The sequence below is a fragment of the Platalea leucorodia genome (assembly GCF_965183815.1).
Source record: "Platalea leucorodia genome assembly, chromosome: 8".
In the NCBI taxonomy this organism is placed as follows: Eukaryota; Metazoa; Chordata; class Aves; order Pelecaniformes; family Threskiornithidae; genus Platalea; species Platalea leucorodia.
Genome location: NC_138830.1, coordinates 50,153,733 through 50,176,282, shown reverse-complemented (window position 1 = coordinate 50,176,282; position 22,550 = coordinate 50,153,733). Strand labels below are relative to the sequence as shown.

The 22,550-nt window shown below is 41.3% G+C and overlaps 1 protein-coding gene across 2 annotated transcripts in view; it reads left to right on the top strand.

The window, feature by feature from the left end:
- Positions 1-5,549: 5,549 nt before the first annotated feature.
- The window catches only part of ADAMTS18 (ADAM metallopeptidase with thrombospondin type 1 motif 18), a gene marked incomplete at both ends in the record, with an annotated part of 76,626 nt that continues 59,625 nt past the window's right edge, over positions 5,550-22,550 (top strand). The window contains 3 exons of one of the 2 annotated variants that reach the window (XM_082320835.1): positions 5,550-5,651; positions 5,806-5,884; positions 7,755-8,071. In XM_082320835.1, the coding sequence (XP_082176961.1) occupies positions 5,550-5,651; positions 5,806-5,884; positions 7,755-8,071 (498 nt within the window). Of the gene's footprint in view, positions 5,703-5,805; positions 5,885-7,754; positions 8,072-22,550 lie in introns of both variants that reach the window. The other variant, XM_082320834.1, reaches the window with a different exon arrangement.

Below are 22,550 nucleotides of genomic sequence, written 5' to 3'. Positions count from 1 at the left end.
AAAAATTGCTGGTGACACTAGAAATGCAAGTCAGTTAACCTCTTCTAAAATCTAAGCATTAGCCTACAGCACTGACTGCAAGAGAAATGCAGAACATATTGCTCTGTGAAGTTTCTGTATGTCAGCCCTAAGCACCCAGCATGGAGGTGGTTTTAGTTCCGCTCCTGAGCCCCAATCTCTTGTGTAGCAGGATAGAGCAAGTACAATGGTAACAAGTCAGCAGGATAGCTGGAACTTCGTACTCCATGCCAGAAAGTAGGCTGTCCAGCTAGCACAAATAAATGTGTAGAACTAATCAAATTAGGAGGGACATGCTGTGCAATACAGAGAAATGCATGTAAGCAGAAAATTGTGTTTAATATTTGTAATCAAAAGCATTTATTGGGACTACGACAGCCCAGTGCTACGTGCAAATTGGGTGAGGAAAAAATGTAAACATTGTTTCTTTGATTTTGTTGGGAGTTAGGGTACAGCAGGAATGCTGGATCAAGCTCCTTTTCCAGTGGCTGTGATTAAAAAGCTATGTGAAATGAATTTAGGAGCTTATTGACAGAAAATATTACTGTAAATGGTGGTGAAAACCTATTCCACAGAGATTACTCTTTATTGCATGGAGTTTGCCAGGATTTATAGGATGCAAACTGAAAACTGTGGGTTTAGAGACCGTTTGAGGAAATAACTTCAGTCCTAACACCACGTTTTGAGGCTTCTGCAGAAAGCAGAATTTAATACAGAAACTGGTGAGACAGTGGAATTTTATTCTGTGAACTTTCAGGCCCTTAAGGAACAGGAATTCATGGAGGAACCACACTAAGTCAACCAGTAGATGTTTTTGTTACTTATACAGTTTCCATGTCAGCTGAAATATAGTTACCCATAAACAGAATAACCAGTGACATGGTATAGTCCATGCCATGTGTCACTGAAGAATGCAATTAGCCATCATGCAAAAGCAACTTTATTACAGTAGCTCGTATTATAAACTGAACACTGGTTAGAACTGCAGAAATATGCTTTTGGGAACATGCTAGACTAGCATTTTCGGTTCCTGAGAATACTGTAGTCAGCTTCAGATTTCACGGAAGTAAACAAAGAAGTCCCCATCGTTTCTTTTTATGAGAGTTGCCCTTTAAAATTTGGGGAGGGGGAAAGATATGGTGTAGGAGTGGATCTGCTGTTAGCAGGCATTGCAATACTGTCTAGTACTTTATAAACCTACTCTGTGGAAGTGAGAGCAAGCGTTAATGCTGTTCCAGCTGGAGGGGAAGCTGAGCAGTGTCCTCAGACCATCAGTTCCTTGGGATGTGTCGTGTTCCAGCTGTGCCCCCGTGCCATACGTGAGGTGCTCCCTGTGGCAGGGAGGTAGGCCACGACCTCTCTTTGTTTACAACCTCCTTTCTGCACAAGGGATCTTTCTGGCAGGGAGGGTACAGTATACTACCTTCTCAGGTTCTGTAACTCGGACAGATAGAGGAGCTATGATCATTTATGGCAGCTGAAAGGATTTGGCCTCTTCCTAAACTCTATGATATTGAATGGGTTTAGATAACATACGAATAGCCATGCAGATGTAGTTTGATACCAGATGACTACATCCCTGCAACTACGCTTAATGTATGTGAACCCTTCCACAAGTTCTTTTTCGAGTTGCTCATATTTTGTTCAACTAGAGGTTTTGTCCTGCTACAACTGAGTAACAGTCGCTGATCTCTTTAGACAAATTATATAAATTCACAAAATGCCTTGAGATTATTGAATGAATAATACAATGGGAAAGAAAAGCCTCCTTAGCAGTTGTGGTATGGATGGAGCACAACCAACTCTGGAGCTTCACTTTGGAGCCTCTTCAACTTGGGACAAAGATGAACTTGATGGGTTTTGAAAACTACCAGCTCATTCTAAAGAGGGTCATTTTCATTTGTAAAGGGGTTTCCATGAAGACTTCTCTGCAAGGAGTTTCACCCAGCATGTGGTTAATCACCACTCACTATAAATGAAGGCAAAGGGCTTCTGTGCTTCACAAGAGTGAAACATCTTCATGAGGATAAACACAGAGAGCATAAAGATTGAGCTGGAAGAATCCTATGGAGTGCTTACATGTATCCTGAATAACCCACCAAGTGTGTCATTTAGTAAGAAATAGTCAGAGAAATGGTCAAGTAGGAAGGGACAGCTGCAGAAACTGAATGCTGAGTTAGCAAAAAACATATCTGCTCTGATTCTGCTATGCCTATTCACTCAATACGATGTGACTACCTGATTAAAACAAGCCCTCACTGCACCATTTTCCCTTTGTAAGTACTCTGCTTCCAGTTATCCAATCATATATGATTTAAGTATGGTATAAATTATTAAAATTAATTTCTAACACAAATATATCTGGAAAAATAATCTAGGTTGACAGAGCAAGAGGTGACAGCTATCAGACAACAGACTTCTGTGAATCATCCACTCATCTCAGCGGTCACGAATGTCTCAAATGATAAAGAATTGGCTCTATCAAAGACAGCAAAACAAACACAATGGCATTTTAACTCAGGGCATATTTCTTCTGCATGCCTGTCAGTCATGTTAGCGGTAATGTGAGTTCTGTGTGGGGCGAGACGCTATCATGATGGCCATGACAGCACAGTTCTTGGGGAAAAAAGTCTATAGAAATTCACGAGAAAAAGAGGGATTCAGAATTAGAAAGAACAGCGTTATTAAAAATAATAATCCATTTTCTCTGATAAGCTAGCAAGTGGAAACAAGAACATCCAACATCTTTGCATCTAGACATCAAGACAACGGACACTTTGCATGCCGGTGCGATCTGTCTAGAGCAGGTGGATGAGAAGCCCTGGTGAAACCTGGGCTGTGCTCTTGCGAGCCTCAGTGTGGTGATGAAAGTGAAGCACTAACTCACTGCTGGTATAGAGCAGCAAGCCCCTTACTTGCCCTTGCAGGTACGAGAGAAATCCTGGCTTTCTGAGTCATGGTACATAAATGATCTCTTTACGCTGGAGATCCCTCCCCCAGAAGGGCGTTATTATCTGTAGTGCAATGCTGCTTCAGGGTGACAAGCTTCTGCTGGGTCCCCATGCTTTCTTGTATTCACCGGTGATGGAGGAGTTTCTCATGTAGGCGGAACACAGTTACAACAGGTGGATACAAACAAGTAGGGGAAGAAAAAGACCAACTGAAAACACAACAAAACTGATCAGCATAAAAAAAGTGACAGCAGCATCCAACCTGACAGCTTGAGGAGAACAGAGAATAGTCCAATAACAGACTGTAGTATGGTAATGATTGTCTCTGAAGGAATCTATGCTTGCTGGTCATCTGAGGTGGGAATTGCTAGGGAGTGGGGGGAGGAAAAACCCCCTCTGACTGCATTGTTTACTACACTGCTGACTGTGGAGCTTTATTTCTCTAATGCTTTGCATGGTAACGATGTTTGCACATGGTAACGAGCTGCCTGCGGGATTCTCTGATGTTTATGACCATCACTGCTGGGATCTTGATTGACTTGGGGAGCAAAGTATGATGTTGTCTGAGCATGTTAGCTGATCAATGTTGCTGCCTACAGGCCAAGAAAGGTTGGGGTCCCCTGCCTAATGCCAACTCAAATTTGGACGCATGTCATTTCTAGTCATGCAAAGCAGTGTCACATTTTTTTCTTCTTCTTTGATCATACTTAGAAACGATAAATCCCCAGGGTGAAATCTTAACTCCACAGAAATCAAGAGCAAAACTCCCTTCAGTGGTGCTAGGTTTACGGTGAAAGTTGTCTTTTTCTTTCTTAAACAGTTCTTGTAATTGCTAGAGAACTGTATTTATTTCCCTCCCCTCACGGCAAATAGAATGTAAGTCTTCACAGCCAGGTATTCTACTGAAAACAGTCAAGTCTGTCTGTTCAGGGTGTTGAGGGCTGATAATAAAATTACAGCCCCATAATTTTATATTTTTCTCCTATTATCTGCAATGCACAGCATGTTTTATGTGTTCTGCTCCTCTGGGACCACCGTAAACCTGTAGCCAGCTGTTTTGTTCGAATATACTCAGTGGGAGGTGACAGGTGCACTGTTACAAAAAGATCTTGAAACTTTATCATAATATATTCAGCAAGGTGACAATGTAAAACCCACTGGGAAACAGAGAGAGGTGAAGGAGAAATTCCACACCTGGGAACTTATTTAATGTTTAAAGGCAGGAAATGCTTTAGAAGGGAAAATATCTCTGATCTGTCTAATCCACTGCCCCAGTCTGGTTACCACGAAAGCCCCGGTGAAGGAGGCAGCTAGAGGAGATGACCTGCAGCTCACCTCGGCTTCCATTGTGCTCTCCAGCTTGCGTGCCAACTGGAGCAGCGAGGCACCTTGCGTTGACAGAGCTACTGTTTATTTTCATGGCGTGACCCTGGGACAAGGGAGATTTTGAGTGAGATTGGACTGAGACACATACTAGAAAACTCTCTAGCACAAAAGGGAGACCATGAGGTGAGGGACGCTTCTCCAAGTGCAGCCAAAAGCATCAGAAACAAGTTCTGTATTGATTTCCAACCTGGACCAGTCCCATTCACTTCAATACTTCAGGTTCCTTTCAGATTATTTAGGACTTTGAAGTTTTCTGTAGAAGGGAAAGTGTAACCTAATAGCAGAGACTTGCTTAGTCGCGACCAGGACCTGGTGCTGCGTTTGGCTCAATACGTGTAAGTCGCTGGGCGAAAGTCAGCTCCCTTATGGACACCAGTGTTCAATATTCAGTAACTGGTCTTGGCTATCACAGCTGTATTTTCTTCCCAGGCAACCTAATCTTTGTTTGATTTGTTGCTTTGTTTGTTTGTTTTCCCATGAAGCTACCTTTAAAAACAATAGAAAGTAACAGCATATTCTCTCCACGTGAATGGTGCTTTGGAAGCTGGGTGGCTGATACCGGACTCCACTCCTCCTCCCAGCATCATCACGAAAACTCCGGTCCTTTTGATTAAGCCCTGTGGGTCGGCCCCCCGTTTTTGCACCCCTCCTGCCGCAGCGAAGGTCCCCCCGCTCCCTTTGCAGGCGGCCGCAGGTGTGCCAGCACCGGCGCTGCCCTCGCTCAGCCCAGCCGCTTCCTCGCTTCCCCCGGGGCCGGGGGGGCCGCAAGCCACCCCCTTTCCCAGGTGCCTCCCCGCCTGCGCCCGCCAGTCCCAGTCCCGGCCCCGGCCCCGGCCCCGGCCCCGGCCCCGGCCCCGGCCCGGCCCCGCCGCCTCCCCATTGGTCCCGCCCGCTCCGCTCCGCGTCGCCCCCCGGGCGGCGGCCGCGCCGAGACGCGGCGCCGGAGGCAGCGCTGCCCCGCGGCGGCGGCGGCGGCGGCGGCGGCGGCGGCTTAAAGCGTGCGCGCCGGCGGCGAGGGCGCGCTCACCTGGGCGCCGCTCCATGGGCTCCGCCGCCGCGCACGGCGGGGGCGCGGCGCGGCGAGCCGGCCGCCGGAGCTGCTGCGGGGCAGAGCCCAGGTGACCATGCGGGGGATCCGGGCGCGCCCGCCGCACGCTTCGGGGAGCAGGTAGCACGCCAGGTGCGCGGCGGAACATGGACTGTCTCCTGCTTGTCGTCTGGACTTTACCTGTTGCGATTCTCAGCGGCAGCTCCATGCAATTCCCGACTCTCCCGTGGCTTGGAAGCACTGTAAAGGCAGGTCGAGAGCACTTTCTTTTGCAGTCGCCTGGTGTACTTTCATACCAGGTTACTGCACAGTTTCTGGTGCCGTGTCTTTCTGCCTTCCCTTGTCAAGTAAATCTCGCCCAATACTCCTTTTCTCTCTCTTTTTTTTTTTTTTCTCTTGCAGACCCTTCAGCTGTGCTGCCTCTGTTGCATGTCTCATGCAGCAGCTTTAACCAGTGACAGCATCAGTGAATTGAATCATGGTTTGTATAGCTCTTTCTGTGTCTGTGTATATGAACATTTGCATGGATGCTTTTTTTGGCGGACTGAGCATTTAAAGGGAAGAAGCCACAGCGTTTGGGGAACATAAAGTGGAAGCAAGTTGGCTGCTGTAAAATAGCTAACTATGGACAGAGATTAACTTGTTAAGCCCTGTGTGCAAAAGCTAAAAGGAATGATATGTAACAGCAAAGCACATGAATGAGATGGTAAATACATCCACATTTACATGTGCAATTAGAAAGAAGAATGTGTATGTAGCCACAACAACAAAGCCTCGTGTCTTTTCTGAAAGCAGTGAGACAAAAGTCATGAAAAGATTTGGGTGGGAGAGCGGAAGAAGCTGTGCAATGCAGGCTAAGGGAAAACAAACCTGCAGAGAAAGGACTCGTGAGAGAGAGCTCAGGAGCTGTTTGTTCCCAGGTTGCAGAGACTAACACTTAGACGCTGATGACTTTGGGAAGTTTGAAGTGCAGTATATGCTTTTTATTGGGTGCGAGTGGAAACAAAGTACAATAGAGAACCACACCAGGCTGCAGAAAGGAAAACCCTCTTGCACCCTATCCTCTGCTCACTGGGGGATTCCGTCTCTCCAGCAGCTGCTTGCGTTTTTTGGCCACCAGCCTGCTTAGCGTCCTCAACTTCTGCCGTTGATTAACACCACTCGAGGAAAGTAAAAGTCCTTGATGTATTGTTACCACTGTCTAAGGAAAAACAACCTATCACTGGTTATGTTTGCAGCTTAATGTGTGTCCAATAACGTCTATTCAGGCAAAGAGACGGATAGTTTTTGCAACATCTGTTACAACCCAAGAAGGAGGGAGTTTTCTTCTTTTTTAACGGTGTTATTTCAATTTAGGAAGAGAAATGAATTGCTTTACTGTCAAATGCATGGACATCTTTAAGTATTCACAGAGAAATACAGCTCAGAAATGAAATGGGGTTGGGAAGCAGTTTATTCAGCATAATTACTGATATAACCAGGAATAGGTGCAAAGGTCCTAGTTCAGCAAATGGCTAAAATTCAGACCCAGCTTCCAGGATACAAGTAATCCCTGTATGGCTGGATCAGCAGCAATGGTAATGTACTTCAAGCTCAGCACCTGCTCATGCAGCTAGCTGAATCGTGGCCTCTATTTTTTCCTTTCTTAGGTGGCTGTGAGTAGATCTTAGTCTTCCCCTCACAAATAGTTTTGTAATTTTTCACATATTTTATCCAAAACAACAAACTTCTTTGACATGCAATTAGCAATGACTGACTAAAGGTTATTAGGTAGGATGTAATCCCTTTCTGCTGAAGGTCAGTTACAATTTGAAACCCAGTCTAATCGAGTCACTACAAAGAGATGAGGTCTCACTCAGTTAAGGCATTAATAAATTAATCCTTTAATCCATTTGAACAAGTGGTACAGTTCTACAAAGTCTCAGTCATGGTTACCCCTACAGTGATATAATATTTGCTGTGTTCTCAGGGAAAGAAAAAAACCCTCAAACCAGAGCAGCCTTCACATTTGACAGCAATTAATACAGGGGGAGGGGAAAATCTACGGATCTGCTGGTGATGACAAATGTCTTCAGAAGAGCGGTTGTGGGAATGTTCACAGCTATGCTAGTTAGTCTGTACCTCTCAGTGGGGCAGAAAGGAAACAAACACTGTTTGAGAGCCTGTGTGACTTACAGGGGTGAATTTATGCAGTCAAGCCTATACACACATAGCCTGCAGAGCTTTCAGGCTGTTCCCTAAATGAGGGAATGCTTCATGCCATAGTGAAAGCCTGATGCTTACCGTGCTACAATGACGCTTACCTTATTTGTTGGATACAAAAGCTGATGGCTGACTTCTTATCGTTACAGATTATGTATTTGTGACACCTGTCAAAGTGGATTCCAGTGGATCGTACATTTCACATGATGTTTTGCACAGTACTAGGAAAAAGAGATCAACTCAGAGTTCAAAGAGTTCCTTGCACTACAGATTTTCAGCATTTGGACAGGAACTTCACTTAGAGCTTAAACCTTCGACCATTTTAAGCAACAGTTTTATTGTCCAGGTACTCGGGAAAGATGGAGTCTCAAATTCTCAGGAACATGAAATTGAGCAATGTTTCTACCAGGGCTTTATAAGGAACGATAGCACCTCTTCGGTAGCAATATCTACATGTGTAGGCTTGGTAAGTGTTTATTTAAAACAAATCAGCATTAAAAGTATTTTCATACATGGAATAGTAGCTGAAGGTATGTAATTCATATAATATTCAAGATACCATACACCATTTGGTGATTTTCCTAATACCAGTAGTTGCTATTGCATTTAACAGAAGAGGCTTAGTTATAGCCAATGAACTGCAACACACCCTTTGCATTTTTGGATCACAGACTTTCAGGAAAAAACCAGAAGACTGGCTGGTAGTCCTGGTAATTATCCCATAGCAATTTTCATTTGTTATAGTTTGTGGTAGTTTATACATTTTTGCTTGCTCTTAAGTAAATGCTCTTCCTGCCTTTGTGCACTACTGTGAATAAAGAAAAAAAATCAATCCATAAGCCTGTGAGAAAAAAATATTGTACCTAGGTTTGTCAACTGCTTTAAGGAAGGGTGAATTTTCTAGCTCAGCAGGAGTTATGAACCAAATTTCCTTCGTTTCCTTTGACAATTCCAGCCTTATTCAGGTTTATAAGTCTTGATTATTTGATCTCTTATGAATGTGTTAAATATTATCATTGCATATTTTCCATTTATGGCTGTCATCCAAGTTCATGAAAAAGTATTACTCACAAATGATTTTTTCAAATACGTTTGACAGTGCTCATTGCCTGCAGAGAAGTCTTTACTGATGTAATTCAGAAGAATCATCTACAGAATTAATAGTTATTGATGTTTTTTAGGCTTAAGCCCTTGCACTTGCAAAGCAATCTCCTATGGATGCAGATGAAAGCAGTGACATTTAGTAGTATTAGGTATATGAAGCTATCTGTATGCTTTGTGGTTGACTAAGGTCCAGAGGATATGTTGGGTCGCCCTCTAGAAATCTGTTTTGCAAAGGTACTTGTCCATAAGGGCTATTAAACTGTGTGACGGGACCAAAAAAGGAGCACTTGAGACACCCAGTGTTTCCTTTGAAATAGTAGTCGGTGACTTGAGAAGAGGGTCGTTCATTAGAAAGAGCTGTTGAATACTGATAACTGATTGAAGTAGTCTGGATTATATTTTGAATGCTCTAGTTTTTTTCTCAGCACGTTAGAGGAATTAGTATCTTAGAGTTCATTTGAACAGTTGCAAATGTGACTTTGGAGCAGGTGCCAGGAACTGGAATGAAGCTTTCTTTTGGTTTTTAAGTTGTGTTTGTAGTGCTGAGCTGTTAATATCGGATGTGCTTAGTTGTTTGTGTCGAAGCTTCATTTTCACAACAGCTAGCTTTTACCGCATTTATTCAGAAAAAGAACTGTTTTCACTTATTGCAGTGCTTGTCTTTTCCTCTTAGAGAAGTGCTCTACCTACACACAACAGTTACAGTTTGGGTGATCTCCCCAGTTTGGTCACGTTTTATTTTTTAACATGCTTTATGAGCTAAGTGAAGCTGGGCTTGTCAAGTCTTGTCTGGAGAAGGAAGGTTCAAGTCTGCCTCAGGTCACAGAGAAGCAGAATGTGGTGATCTTAACTGAGACTGAAATGGATCTTTTACCACTGTCTCGACGTAGAGGTTGTTATGACTGGTAAGCTTCACGTAGAAAAGATCCAGAAATTGATCAAAAGAGAATAGATACTGTGGCATGAACAAATTTATCATGGCAGAACCTTTTTCAGTACCTAGATTATCACCAGTTAGAATCTCTCTCTTTCTTTAATCGGTTCCAAAGTTCAATAGATTTCACCTTACATTGTTATTTTCAACTGGTAAATGAAGTAAACCTTTACTTATAATACTCTTCTGCAGAGTAGGTATCACAAATAAAGTATGATTGTTACTTTCTCCCTATCCATTTATTAATTTCTGTGCACCTAATGAATCCCAGGCAAATTATCAACAGGATTATTAGTCTTTCAGTTTGTAAGGCTGCCTTCTTAAAAATGTGTCGTCAGCTGTCTGTAGTGACAACCACGTCATTTTTTACTGTGATCCAAATTCAGTAATCATATGTTAAGTCTGGACGCTGTGCCCTGATCAAGAGAACCTTGTGAATAGCTTCTATATCCTCTTTGCACCAACTACTTTTGTCACTTGGTTGCCCTTCTTTCCTATTTGCTTTGTTCACTGCAATTAAACCGAAAGTGGTGTTTCTTCTATATGGTTGGTAGCACTAATCTTTCCATTGTTCCTTTCATTAGCAATAGCTTCTCTACAATAAAACTGCAGTGACCCATTCTTTCAAGCCTGGAACACCACAATGTGATTTGGAAGCAATTGCATTTCAATAGACTACAGGGACTCTTTGATCTAATATTTTGGATGACCTAGAGTATTCAGTCATTCAGCTGTCTGTTATCTGCCATTGCCTGCAGAGTAGACTTTTGAGAGAGTCTATATGAAATGGTTTGTTAGACAGGATGACCTTAACTTAACACTGGAAAGGAGCAAGAATTTGTTGCTTTGGTGTAGATCTCTTAAGAGATGTGTGTATCTTACTTATGTTTTAATAGCTTAGTTGACAGTAAGGCCCCACATTTTTATGCTGATTTGTTGATTTGAGACCAAATGTTTCCATCAGTCAACACAATTTTCTTGATGTGTCAGAAGGCAAAACTGGATCTATGCTCTTTATCTGAATAAGTACTGTAATACATTAAGTTAGCATTTTAGGAGAATGTGTACAATTTTACTATGAGTACTGTGTCTTGCCTTTTCATCATCAAAGTGTTCAGGTGCTTTGATTTTCAACAGGAAACTTGCTTTCTTCTGTCATCTGCCCTTTCCTGCTTCAGTCAACATCCTTTACTTGCTGGAGCATCTGTTATGCAGCAAGAAAGCGGTGATGTTATTTTTTTTTTTTTAAATGAAGTTAACTTATATGCAAGAAATCTTGTTTAGATCTTCCTAAGTGTGTTTCACCATCAGACATTGAGTAGCAGCATCACACTTGCTTAGAGATAAGAGAGTATGACAGATTTATTAAAATTCAGGCCTATGTTGTACATCACACAGATTTGCTCAGCCATTTTATCAAAAATGCTCAAAAGACGGATGTACTTTGTACACCTTCAGAAAAATGTGTTCTGGACCATTTGTGGAGAATATGATACATTCCCTCCAAAGAAGCTGTGATAATTTTTTCATTTTCATATATTTTGTTAATACATTCTCACTCTCAGGGGTGGGTTTTTTTTTTTTTTCACTCTTACAACTTTGGGTCAATGATTTCATTTATGTTAGTAAATACAAAGCTAGTTTCTCTCTTTGACATCATCTTAATGTGGCCCAAATAGAAATTAATGCAAAATTTTCAACTCCTTTCTCCACTGATATTCATTATTACTTTTAATAAAACTCTTTTGTTACTCCAGCATGACTTCTTGGAGTTTTCTTCAATCCCTTGTGCTCTCCCAGTTGATATATCCAGGCCACTGGTTTGTCTTGCTTCATCTTCTGTTTACGTTCTCCAATTCAGACTGTTCAGTCTTCCCAAATGCATTTTTTTTCCAAACTCCTGGCTTGAGCTAATTCTTACTTAATCTAATCATATGTTTTTATTACTATTATTATTTAGTAATATATTATTACTTATAATTGCCTTTAGCTATCTTAATTGGGAGGCAGACTATGCCAAATCCACAGAATGCAGGTTTTTTTTCAGTTTTTCTGAAGGAGATGGTGCTGGCCACTATTAGAATAAGAAATAGGTTTTTAGGACTTACTCAGTGTGGCTGTATCTGTATTCCTACCTCATTCCTCTTGCCTCATCCACATGTTGTGCTCTCTCATCTGCATTAAAAACAGATATCTATTGTAGGTTCACCATCTTTAACTCCTTTTTCATGATGATGTTGTGTCTAAAAGCCTTACTACTGTCTTCCTAGTCTGTGTATAAACTGTGTGTTGTTTGTCTCCTTTTATATGCCACCTTTTGTCTCCTTTCTGTTTCCTTATGTGCTGCTTATGTTAGGTCTATGTATACGTAATCTCTTGTATGAAGTGAGCTGTTTGCAGTCACACAGTAAATCAGGGCAGAATAGAAGAGAACCCGAGAGCTGTCAGTAGTCCAGTGGTGTTCTAGAGATTTAGAGATTTAGACATTCTTAAAAGTAATTTATAACTGTGCATTTAGGAGCAGAAGTCACATTCCCCTTGTGGACAAGAACTCTCTCTTACAAAGTCAAACAAGTTTACACTGTAGTCCAATATACAACATAGAAAATAGTGAACATAATGAATGAGTAGTTTATTGTATAGCATTTGTGGGGATGTTGCTGCTATTTGGTGGAGGAGACAGGTGAGGAAAGAAACATACGTACAGCATAAAGTAACTCTCCTACCATTACATCACAGAGCAGACATGCATGTGTAGTTTGTGTCAGAGAGAAAATCAGTGCAGCTCAGTGGAACAGTTCAGGTCCTTTAAAACTATGTGATACACAGTTTTATTGTTTGGGTCAAATTCAGCCCTAAGCAAATGCAGTAGCATGAAGGCCTGAGAGGCTGCACCTGCTTACACTAGAGGTGAATGCGGACCATTCTCTCCCTTTTATTTATGCACCTCAGTTAGAAGAGTGGAGTCAGCTTCATGCACTAGCTAGTGCCCTCCTTTGTTTTTGGTAAGACGTGATTGAATCTTTCATTATAAGGGGCCTCTTTCTCTTGTCTCAAGTTCTGTTATGTTTGTTAGTGTCTAGTCAAGGGAAGAGAAAGAGGAGGGAAGGATGAATCATGTTACACTCACTGAGCTGTCAGAGGAGTCTACGACTGGAGAAAGGGTTAGATGTAGCACTGAGAGATAAACAGGAGATGTATTAATTCAATGGAAGTTGTGTGTGCATGTCTGAGGGCAGGACTTTGCTCAAAGTATCAAAGAAGCCACAAAATTAAAGCTTCTTAATGCAGTCTGGCCACCTAAGAGGCAGGCAGGCAAGGCAACTCATGTACCCATTCTTTGTAGTTGTTTAATTGCACCCTGTATTAGCATTATTTAAGTTCATGCTAACAACAACCTCTTATTCCTAGAGCTCACACTTTAAGTCCAATTAAATATGTTGAGACAAATCCCAAGGTTCTTGTGCAGACAAACTCCCATCAAAATCAGTGAGCCAGACTGCTGGTAGAGGTACAAAATAATTGCTGTTCGCAATGAGGTTCCTTTAGAAACCTACAGCTGTAAAAATAGGACAAAATTTGGCCCAGTGAGACCTTGAAGAGAAACTAAGTACAGAACTGGTGGTTTGACTCATTGTCAAAATTATTTTTAGTCCATCCACAAGTCAATATACAAATCCTACATTTTCTGCCATTATACCAGCACAACATGAACAGCATCTGGCATATGAGTTCTTTGACTTTCTTTATATTCACACACCATTACATCTCCATCCTTTATAAAACACAAAGTGTGTTTTACAGGATCATAATTTTGTCCACTGTTTTGATGGACATTTTGCCATTATTCACTCCATAGTATGGTAAAGATGAAAATAAGAAAAATCTTTACAGGAAAATGAGGTGACAATGGGAAAAAGCCATATTCTTGAAGATACTTTGAATTATACTAGACAAATATGAGACACTGTTTCTGGTCTCAGCCTTGAATTGACTGCTGATGGGGAATGACTTGTGTGATTATATTATTGATTGCCCTTCTCCATATCTGTCTGGTAAGCTTTCTGTTTAGCTCTGGCTTTAGCTCTGCAAGAGAAAGACTGTTATCCCAGGTATTTTGACCCTATTGATTCCTGATGGGTAAGAAATGGAATTAAAGAGGATTAATGATGGAGCAATAATCTGCTTCCGCTGGACAGGAAAAGTAACAGAGGTGGCATTTCTTCCAGGTTTTATACTAAAAAGCCTGGAACCCTTGAGCATACATAGAGGAAATACTGTGTCACAGAGAGCACTTTGGCTCCATCAGCCTGAACACAGTGGGCTGCGGACATAGAAGAGCTTGCAAGAGTGCCCCCAGGAGCTGGTCCTCTCAGTCATTTTTGCCTGCTCCGTTATTGCTCAGCTGGCAGTAAGAGCATGGAAATTGTTTGTCGGTGTATTTCAGACCAAACTTCAGGCTGTTGCAAGCACTGCTTCTTGCACCCTTAAAGCAGTTCCAGAAACAGGGAGCCATCTGTTTCTACTTAGATAGGCAGTTCATCCTGGTCTTTCTTGTTAAGCAGCAGTCTTATAACTTCTAAAGGAATTGGTAGACTATCTATACTTGAAATATAAGCATTTTTCTTGCTGTAGCAAAGTCCTTCCACAAAGCTTAGTTCCCACACTTTCCCTAGTCCATTAGAGAGAAGCTTATAGTCAAATGCCCTCATAAGGGTCAGGAGAGGATGACCTGTCTGCACAGACTTGACCTCTTCATAACAGGATGTCTTTGATGTAAATGAGGATTTTTATTTTAAGCGCCACTATTTTCATTTGGACCATACCATCTCTGCTGACGAGATGCAACACATTCTCTTCTGCACAGCTGCAAACTGCTGAACATCTAAAATATTTCTCTTTTTAGAGGCAGATTCTACTAACTAATAGCAGCTTTCAGTCACTAATAATTAACCTAAACAAGGTTTTATTTCTGTCTTGAACTGTAGTTCAAGTCCAACTCACTCCTCACTGCTAGAGCTCTGTACCTGACACATGGCAGCAGAGTGAGTGGAAAGCATAGGAGTATTTTGGTTGTGCCCCAGCCCTGCAGCAGAGTCCACTTAATTTGAGCAACCAGGGGTATTAAAACTGTTCTTAAATATTTTTTTTTTTCCCCAAGCTTACTCCCTCCTTAGCCTCTCTGCAAAACCAATGCCATGATTATGATGACAGCTTTGTGATTTGCACACTTGTACTCACTTGGAAACTTGACTTTGATTCAACGTAGGCTGCACGGTTGTAGCTGGTCTGTATGGTTACTGGGAGTTTGTTACCGGCTCCATAAGTCCCTCAGTCATTTTGGCACTTACAGTTTTTGTTTGTCACAGTTATGTTTAAGTCTACAAGATATTTAAGATAATATTTTCTAATTTGCCACTTCTTAGGGAAGGGTTTGTGTTTCTGATGCATGGGATGTCCCATACTCTTTGAAAGAGATGGTAGTTTGGTCACTAGGACTACTGTCCAGTACTGCAAACAGTGAGAGGAGGACAGAGGTCTAAAGACTGTTCTCAGTGTCTATGGTTTTGAAACTTGAAGACGGGGGCAAGATAAAAGTTGGGGCCATGCTAGACAGAGGCATCCAGAGCTGTGATGCCAATAATATATTGGTCAATTCTTTAAGATAATTTCAGAGCTATTTGCATCTGATTTCATTCTCTCCTGAGCATGAGTAATGTTGCTGACTTACAGATTTATAGCTCTCTAGGGATTTTCTAGAAAATACTTGCTTTCTCTTTTTGGAAGTTGGAGTGTCCAGTGATAACCTGACAGCAGCCCCATTAAAGTCAGCAGCCTTTTTAGTTATCAGAAGTGTTCCCTCTGACTTGACTCCTGACCACAGATAGAAGCTGTCAGCTCTGTGTGCCTCATTTTGTAATGGTCGTCTCTCAGTGAGCTGGCGAGAGAGGGGTTAAACTTAGTTATCTCTGCAGCGAGAGCTAGTAGTGGACCTACAGTGAGTTATATCAGCTGAAGCTCGGACTTCAGTATCTTTTTTCTAAAAACCACTCATTCTGTGTTAGGAAGGCTCTGATGAGCCCTTAAATGGTATCTGAATTGAACTTTAATGGATAATTGCATTACAGACAAGGTTTTCCTCTGTCTTTTTGATCATGTCAGTGGGAGCAGAAATGTTAGTCCTTTCTTGCCTTTTCTTATCCCTTTTTAATCACGATTCTGTTGCTGCAGGTCTACCATAAATTACAGTATGCTAAAGGAATTTCCTATTGATTTGCTCTGACAGTGATTTGACCAGCTATGTGAATAGCTGATGGAAGCAGAACTTATCTTTGGTTCAGACAGTAGGGCATTGAGTAAAGCTTTGAGGTAAACATTTACAGAAGAAACCTGAAATCATAATGCCTTGCAGCTCAGCACAATTTACAAACATGTATTAATTAAGCTTCAGTCCTGGCTTTACTGTGTGTTAGATGAGAACAGCATCCTGGCTCATAATAGGTTGACATCAGTAACCTTTTATTGTTTATCATGCTCGGAAGTCAGTAAGAATGAGGGTGAAGAAATGTCAAATAATCAGGTCATATGCAAGTGAATGAGTCTTGATGGTTGAAGCTCAGTACCGTGGGAACCATTATTGTCCAGAGTAATTTCTGGAACATGCAAGTTAATTTCTTTTTTACAATGTTAGTTCATAAGCTAGGGAAATCTACAAACAAGTTGTACAGTCAGATGAAAATCCTTTTCCTGAATCTCATATGTGGCTACCTAGCTAGTTCCTGCCAAAAAATAGTAAAAGAAAAAAGTTTAACGGCAAAGATAATAGGTCCTGAAGTTATTCCTACTGGAATAACAAGGCCCAGCACAAACCTGCTTAATAGAAGAGGAAGCTGAGGCAATAAAGTGATATTTACTTGCACAGACAATAGGGCGTTGCCTTTTCACTCTTCTGTGGCATTAGCATTTCTAGCTGCCCCACTATGTACACAGCACACTCATGGCTTTATTCTTTGAGGACTGGATTCTTGCTGTTCACAGTGGGATCACTTGAATGCTTGTGCCTGCCTGCCTAATATATGTTAATTGAAGGACTTTTGTGTCTCAACATCTTTATTAATATTAATGGATGAGATTTTTAATGGACCTATACAAAATATGCTTGACCTAGCTTGAGCTCTCACTTTTGTTTTTATACTCTGCAGCACAGTGTGGCTTCCAACTAATTTAAGAATGTAATATTATATTCCATGGCAGAATACACAAACTAATGAAACATGGATTACTCTTCAGATCTGCAGTTTCTTTGCCGTGAGATATAAAATTTATATAACACCAGAATATAATTAGGTTTTTTTTAAATCATGAAATTAAAAACAGATTTGCTTTTTCTTCACACAAATTATTGGACTTCAGTGAAAAGTGTGAGCATTTAAAAATAAATTTAATTAGCAAGAAGTCGTCAAAACAGTAAATCTTAAAATTAGGCTAGACTAAACCTCAAGAAATATTTCAAGTTAATATTGTAATGAAAGTATCAGCTGGTCATGGTAAGGGATAGGTATAAATGCTGTAACACAGTGTTGGAAAAGAAAGTTTAAACTTTTCTAAAAATGTGTCTACCCAGTTTCATTTAATGTTAACACTCGACAGAAAGTTACGCTATTTGTTTTGTAAGATGCAAGTGTATATTAAAGATTAAAATACCGATCTTGGGCTAGGGCAGAGATGAATATTGCAGCTCACTGTGGATGGTTACAGTATGGATAAGAAAAATGCTTCTGTCACTTTTGCACTTTTTTGCTACTTATTCTGACAAAGGATCATTCCTTATAGTCCACTCTACATTACGTTGTTTGCAATAGGTGTCTGTGAAATCACTGTAGAGACCAGCCTACCACAACAGTATCTCCAGCCTCCATTTTTTTTCTGTTTGCTGGCTTCTCTTCATGCCAGAAGCCATGCTGAAGGCCATATGGATATTTTTTGCACTCCCAGCATCACATACTGCTGATCAGATTGTTATCCTGCCTCTAGCAGCAAAAGCTTGAGCAAAGGGGCAGAAAAAGGACAATGTCCAGGCTGAGACACAAGTGAGCAGCTGATGTCTACTGATTCCTGCAGCACAGTATCTTCCACTCTCATTGACAGGTATTTGCTGGTTTATGGACTTCATCTAACGCTTGTAGTGAGTAAAAAGTTTTATGCTGACTGCTTTGGATCAGAACCTGGCCTCAGGAGGGTTCTCTTTTCTTCTTTCCTACATCATCTTGGCCCTTGAGTCAAGAGGCACACCATTTCTTTGGGAAGCATTACTACAATTAGTGTTTGGTTTAGAAAGACATTTTGCAAATGGAAGGTACCACTGGCTCATCAAGGAAGTGAAGCATGTCCATGTCTGCTGGCAGACCCCAAAAGACGTCTTGTAAATAATCCAAGGTGGTGCTGTATAATCAGATTTTACTGAATCAATCAGAAGCGAGATGGGGGAAAATGGCCTACTTGAAGGGCAAAGAAACCGATCTGCAGACTGGCCCTATGCTGTTCTCGTGGACCACTCAGACTAGTAACAGCCAGCAGTGAAATGAGGCAGGAGTTCAGGCAGTTTCCCCGAGAACCAGCTGCTGCTACTGCTGCTAGAAAATGCACTGAAGTGCTTGGCATCTGGTGCCTGCAGCTGCCAGATACATTTCAGTGTACTAATGCCAACTGTTTTCATTCTGCTGTGCTGCCAGAGAATGAAAGAGTAAAGGAAGCACAATGGCCACCAAAAAATATGAAGTCAACAGTAAATGTAAAGAGGTTACTTGGCCTAATCCCGATCAAGTCCTGATAAAGTCAAGTCTGGCATTGGGAGTGAAAGAGGAAAGTAGCTTTTGAGGTTTGTTCCCCTTGTTAGACAGGAGGTGGACTTCACAGTGTTTGATCTACAAACATGTGCAAGGATATTATCACTTGTCATACTGGGAACACCTGTCGGAGGCAAGACCTCATTCATCTTCTGCTCTTGGTAGGAGAGCCGAATAATTGCAGAGAGGAGAACATGTAGTCTGTTACAGAAATAGTTAATTGATTCCTCTGATTCCTGTGATTCCTCTGCCTACCAGAGAGTCCTGAGTGGTCGTTTTAGCTGCCTGAGGCACAAAGTCCTGTGGGTCTCACTTAATGATGATCATGCGTGAACCCAAATACAGGGTGGGAGCCATGACAGAACAGCATACAGTTGGTGCCATGTGTCATTGAACATCAGACTAATGGTACAGCGACATAGGCTTGTTTTCCCCATCAGCCTGTGTGACAGATGAAATACCAATGAAAGGACAATTTGGACCAGAAGCCGAATCAGAAAGAGAGGCTGGTAGATTACCATAGACAGTTGAAGCTGGGATCAAAAATGTGCCAGACGTTGGTCTTGGCCTATGAATATTGCACCAGTTCTATTTACAGGTTCTCAGCTTTTGGGTTATAGTGCCAGAGAAGTTTATTTTTGTTGTAATTTTCCAAGCATTTCTTGAAAACTAGCTTTCCGGTGCACAGAATAGCACCACAACACTAAATTAGTTGGAAATAGCTTGAGGGCTGAGGGAATAGTATATTTTTTTTGTTGTGGCTGTTCACATGATTTATTTAATCATTTTAAGAATTACAGTTTGGGAAAGTCAGGAACACACTCTAATGTGAGAAACAAAACAGAAGAAAATGTTGTTCACCCAGAATGAAGGTCTGTCTTCTGCAAACTAGCAATTGTGCGTAGCGAAGGTCATTCTACCTCCACAGCCCTACTTCTGTGTTAGGTTTAAGAGAAGAAGATGTGGAGCATTTCCCCATGGGGCTGTTTCCCTCTCACCATCAGCCTGCTCTGAATGGTGCCCATGTGCTCCAAAATACCTCCATGGATATGCCACGTGCCCTTAATGACCGCTTAGCCTCTGGACCTGACTTTTTGCATTTTACTTGCCAATAAAAAGGAAGAGAAATTTATATATACATACATACATATCTATACCAATGCACTGAATCGGTGCCAATCCTTTAATCTTGATTTTACAAAGGATAGTGCAATTCAATGTCCATTGTCTGTGAAATATTAATATATTTGTATTTCCATAAAGTTGCACAAAGCAATGCTCTTTACAGCTGTTGTCACTTCTGCCATTCAATAACTATATTATGTGCTAGCAAAACAGTAATTATCATTTAAATCGATACCTTTGTGTTTCTTCCAGGAAGGGACTTAAATTTTAAAGATGTGATTTGTGATTGGTGTGATTTGTCTCTGATCTTTGTAGCAAGTGGATGGATATAGGGTTATTGCAAAAAATGATAATGTAGAGGATGTATATCAGTCTTGCATGACTTCTATCATTATATGTTAATATATGTTAAAGGAATAACTTATTCCTTTATTATTTTATAAACTATCTTATAAAATTTATTTACTCTTGAAAAAAATCAAATTTATTTTGGATTGGTGAAATTTGTGAGAATTAGTAATAGTACAAATAATTTGAAAAAATATGGAAGTTCAGTGTCCTATTCTAGTCCTTTTGAGGGGTTCAGTGGAGGTGTATAAAGAGAAGCCCTGGACAGGGGCAATCAGATGTGGAATCTTGGGCTGAAACTATTCCAACAGGATGGGGAGTGTCGTTTAAACCCTCTCTTATCTTACCAGCGTTCTTGTGCATGCTAGCTCTCCACGGCAAGGTGTTTGATTGATTCATAGCAACTGATGGGCAGTTTAAAATTACAAAGCTTTCAATTTCCTTGTTCCTGACAGATAAAGAGGGTGGGTATTTCCTGATTATATGGTATACATTCAAAATATTTAAGTTCCCTATGGTGCTATTTGTGACTAATTTACTTCCATAGCACATTAACACTGCTGGTTTTATGCTGTGGGAGGAGTGTATAGTGTAGCATGCTGTGAAGAGAGGAAATGTTTCACAACAAGAGGTCCTTCTGGCTTTTCCTCTGTTTACGTTACCACCTGGAAAGAAGAAAAGGTGGAGTAAATGACTGATGATCCAGATGGATTGCATGAATAGTCACATCTTTAGTCATGACACATTAAGCTGAGCACATTCACACTGAGAAGTGGCAGGATTGCACTTCAACTCCTGGAAGCACAAATCATCTTATGTAAGAAAATCTGTAGGCACAAGTAGGGCTCGACTGCCTTCATGCCAGTAGTCTTCTGGCAGGCAGTGCCCCTTTAGTGGCCACTGAGCAGCCAGATTATTTGGGGGAAAAGTCAGGGATACAGCGATGTGAGGGACAGGGGCTTGAGGACAGGCTCTAGCACAGAAGTTGGAATCTGAGAATGATAGATCAGTGGCTGTGCAAGCGACATGGAGCTTCAGAGAGTCTCAAAATGGGAGGACCGCATTTTTCACTTTTCATGTTCACTTTTCTAATTCTTGCCTATGAAAGTAGACAAATTATCTCTTGTTTATGGGAGCTGGTGTGCTTTGACGCACTACTTATTTGACTTATGCCACACTTCGCAGCACACTAAGTGTATCCTGATTTCTAAGTGAGGGCTCCAGATAAAACAGCAGCTAAGCTGTGCAGCACTTCTCTCAAGTTATGCCTGAAGTCCACAGAGAGCAGCCGCTGGCTGTGGTGTGGCATGGTGCGAACTCAGGTCGTGTTCCGTGGTGTCAGGACGGAGCAGAGAGCACACTCAGGGCCTGGGACTAGGAACTACATATGAGATTGAAGTGTCTGTAATTCTCACACAGTTCCCTGATGTCCCAGAGCCTCTGTGACCCTGACAGCACATTCCTCTTCTTGGAGCTTTTTCCTTAACCTATGCTTAACCTGACCTTTGCTTAACCTACTGTTCAGTAGACTCATTGCAGAAAGGTCAGGCTGCTTAGGAAATTTTGCCTCCTAAATCTTCTGCTAATTTTTTTTTTTACCATCCTTTTATAACTTTGCAGCATGCTGAGCTGTCAACAAATTCCATATAATTGTATCTTCCTTGACTTCAGTGCATTTTTGCCTATGGTGTTTAACATAGTGGCAACATCTGTGGCAATAGATTTCTAGGTTTCTTGGACCAATTTGATATAAAGAATATCTCACAGAAGAAAAAGTTGCTTTCAGGCACAACTTTCCCTTTGTCACTTCATCTTTCCTATTTCCTGAGATCTCGGAGATCATCATCAGGTTACTTAGATCTTTGGTTCTCCACAGACTATATTTTGAGAGCCTAATATGTAAGGTAATGCGCTGAAAACACTCTACTGTACAAATGCTTTCATGAAGAAATGCTATTCAGTTGCTTGAAAATCATAGCAAATGGTGCTTGCTGACGCGGGAATCAAAGGCCTCCCTTCTTGGATCAGTTTCTGTGAGACTCTGTAGAAATGGGAACCTTTATGTCCTCTCCTCAGCTGCTTCTTTGTCCTCTGTTCTCATTTCTGATTCTCAGAGTTGCATAATAGAACTGATTTCTCAATAAAAAGACATAAGTAAATGCTTCCACACCATCTTTCATGCTTTTCTTAAGACTCACCCCTCCTAAACAGTCACAATTCACAGGCTTATACTAAACTCTGCTTATAGTAAAATCAGTGTAACCTTTCATGACCAGTTTAGTTCTGCAGGCCTATTCAGTAAGTAAAGTCAAACATGGATCTGAGTACCTGGGAACTGTTGTGTTAACACTCCAAGTACTGGTTTAGACTTGTGTGCTGTACTCTGACCCTGTCAGCAGACAGGATGTCAGGAGATGTAAATTGATGTACTGGGTTGAAGAATGGATTTACCTCACTTTATGCTGAGAATCTGGACAAATATTAAGGTAGTATTACTGTTTCCATTTTAAGAAGACAGTTATGGCATGGTGTTTTATTTCATACCAAACCAGGACCTCTTTGTGGCAGTTTTTGCGTGTGATCACAGT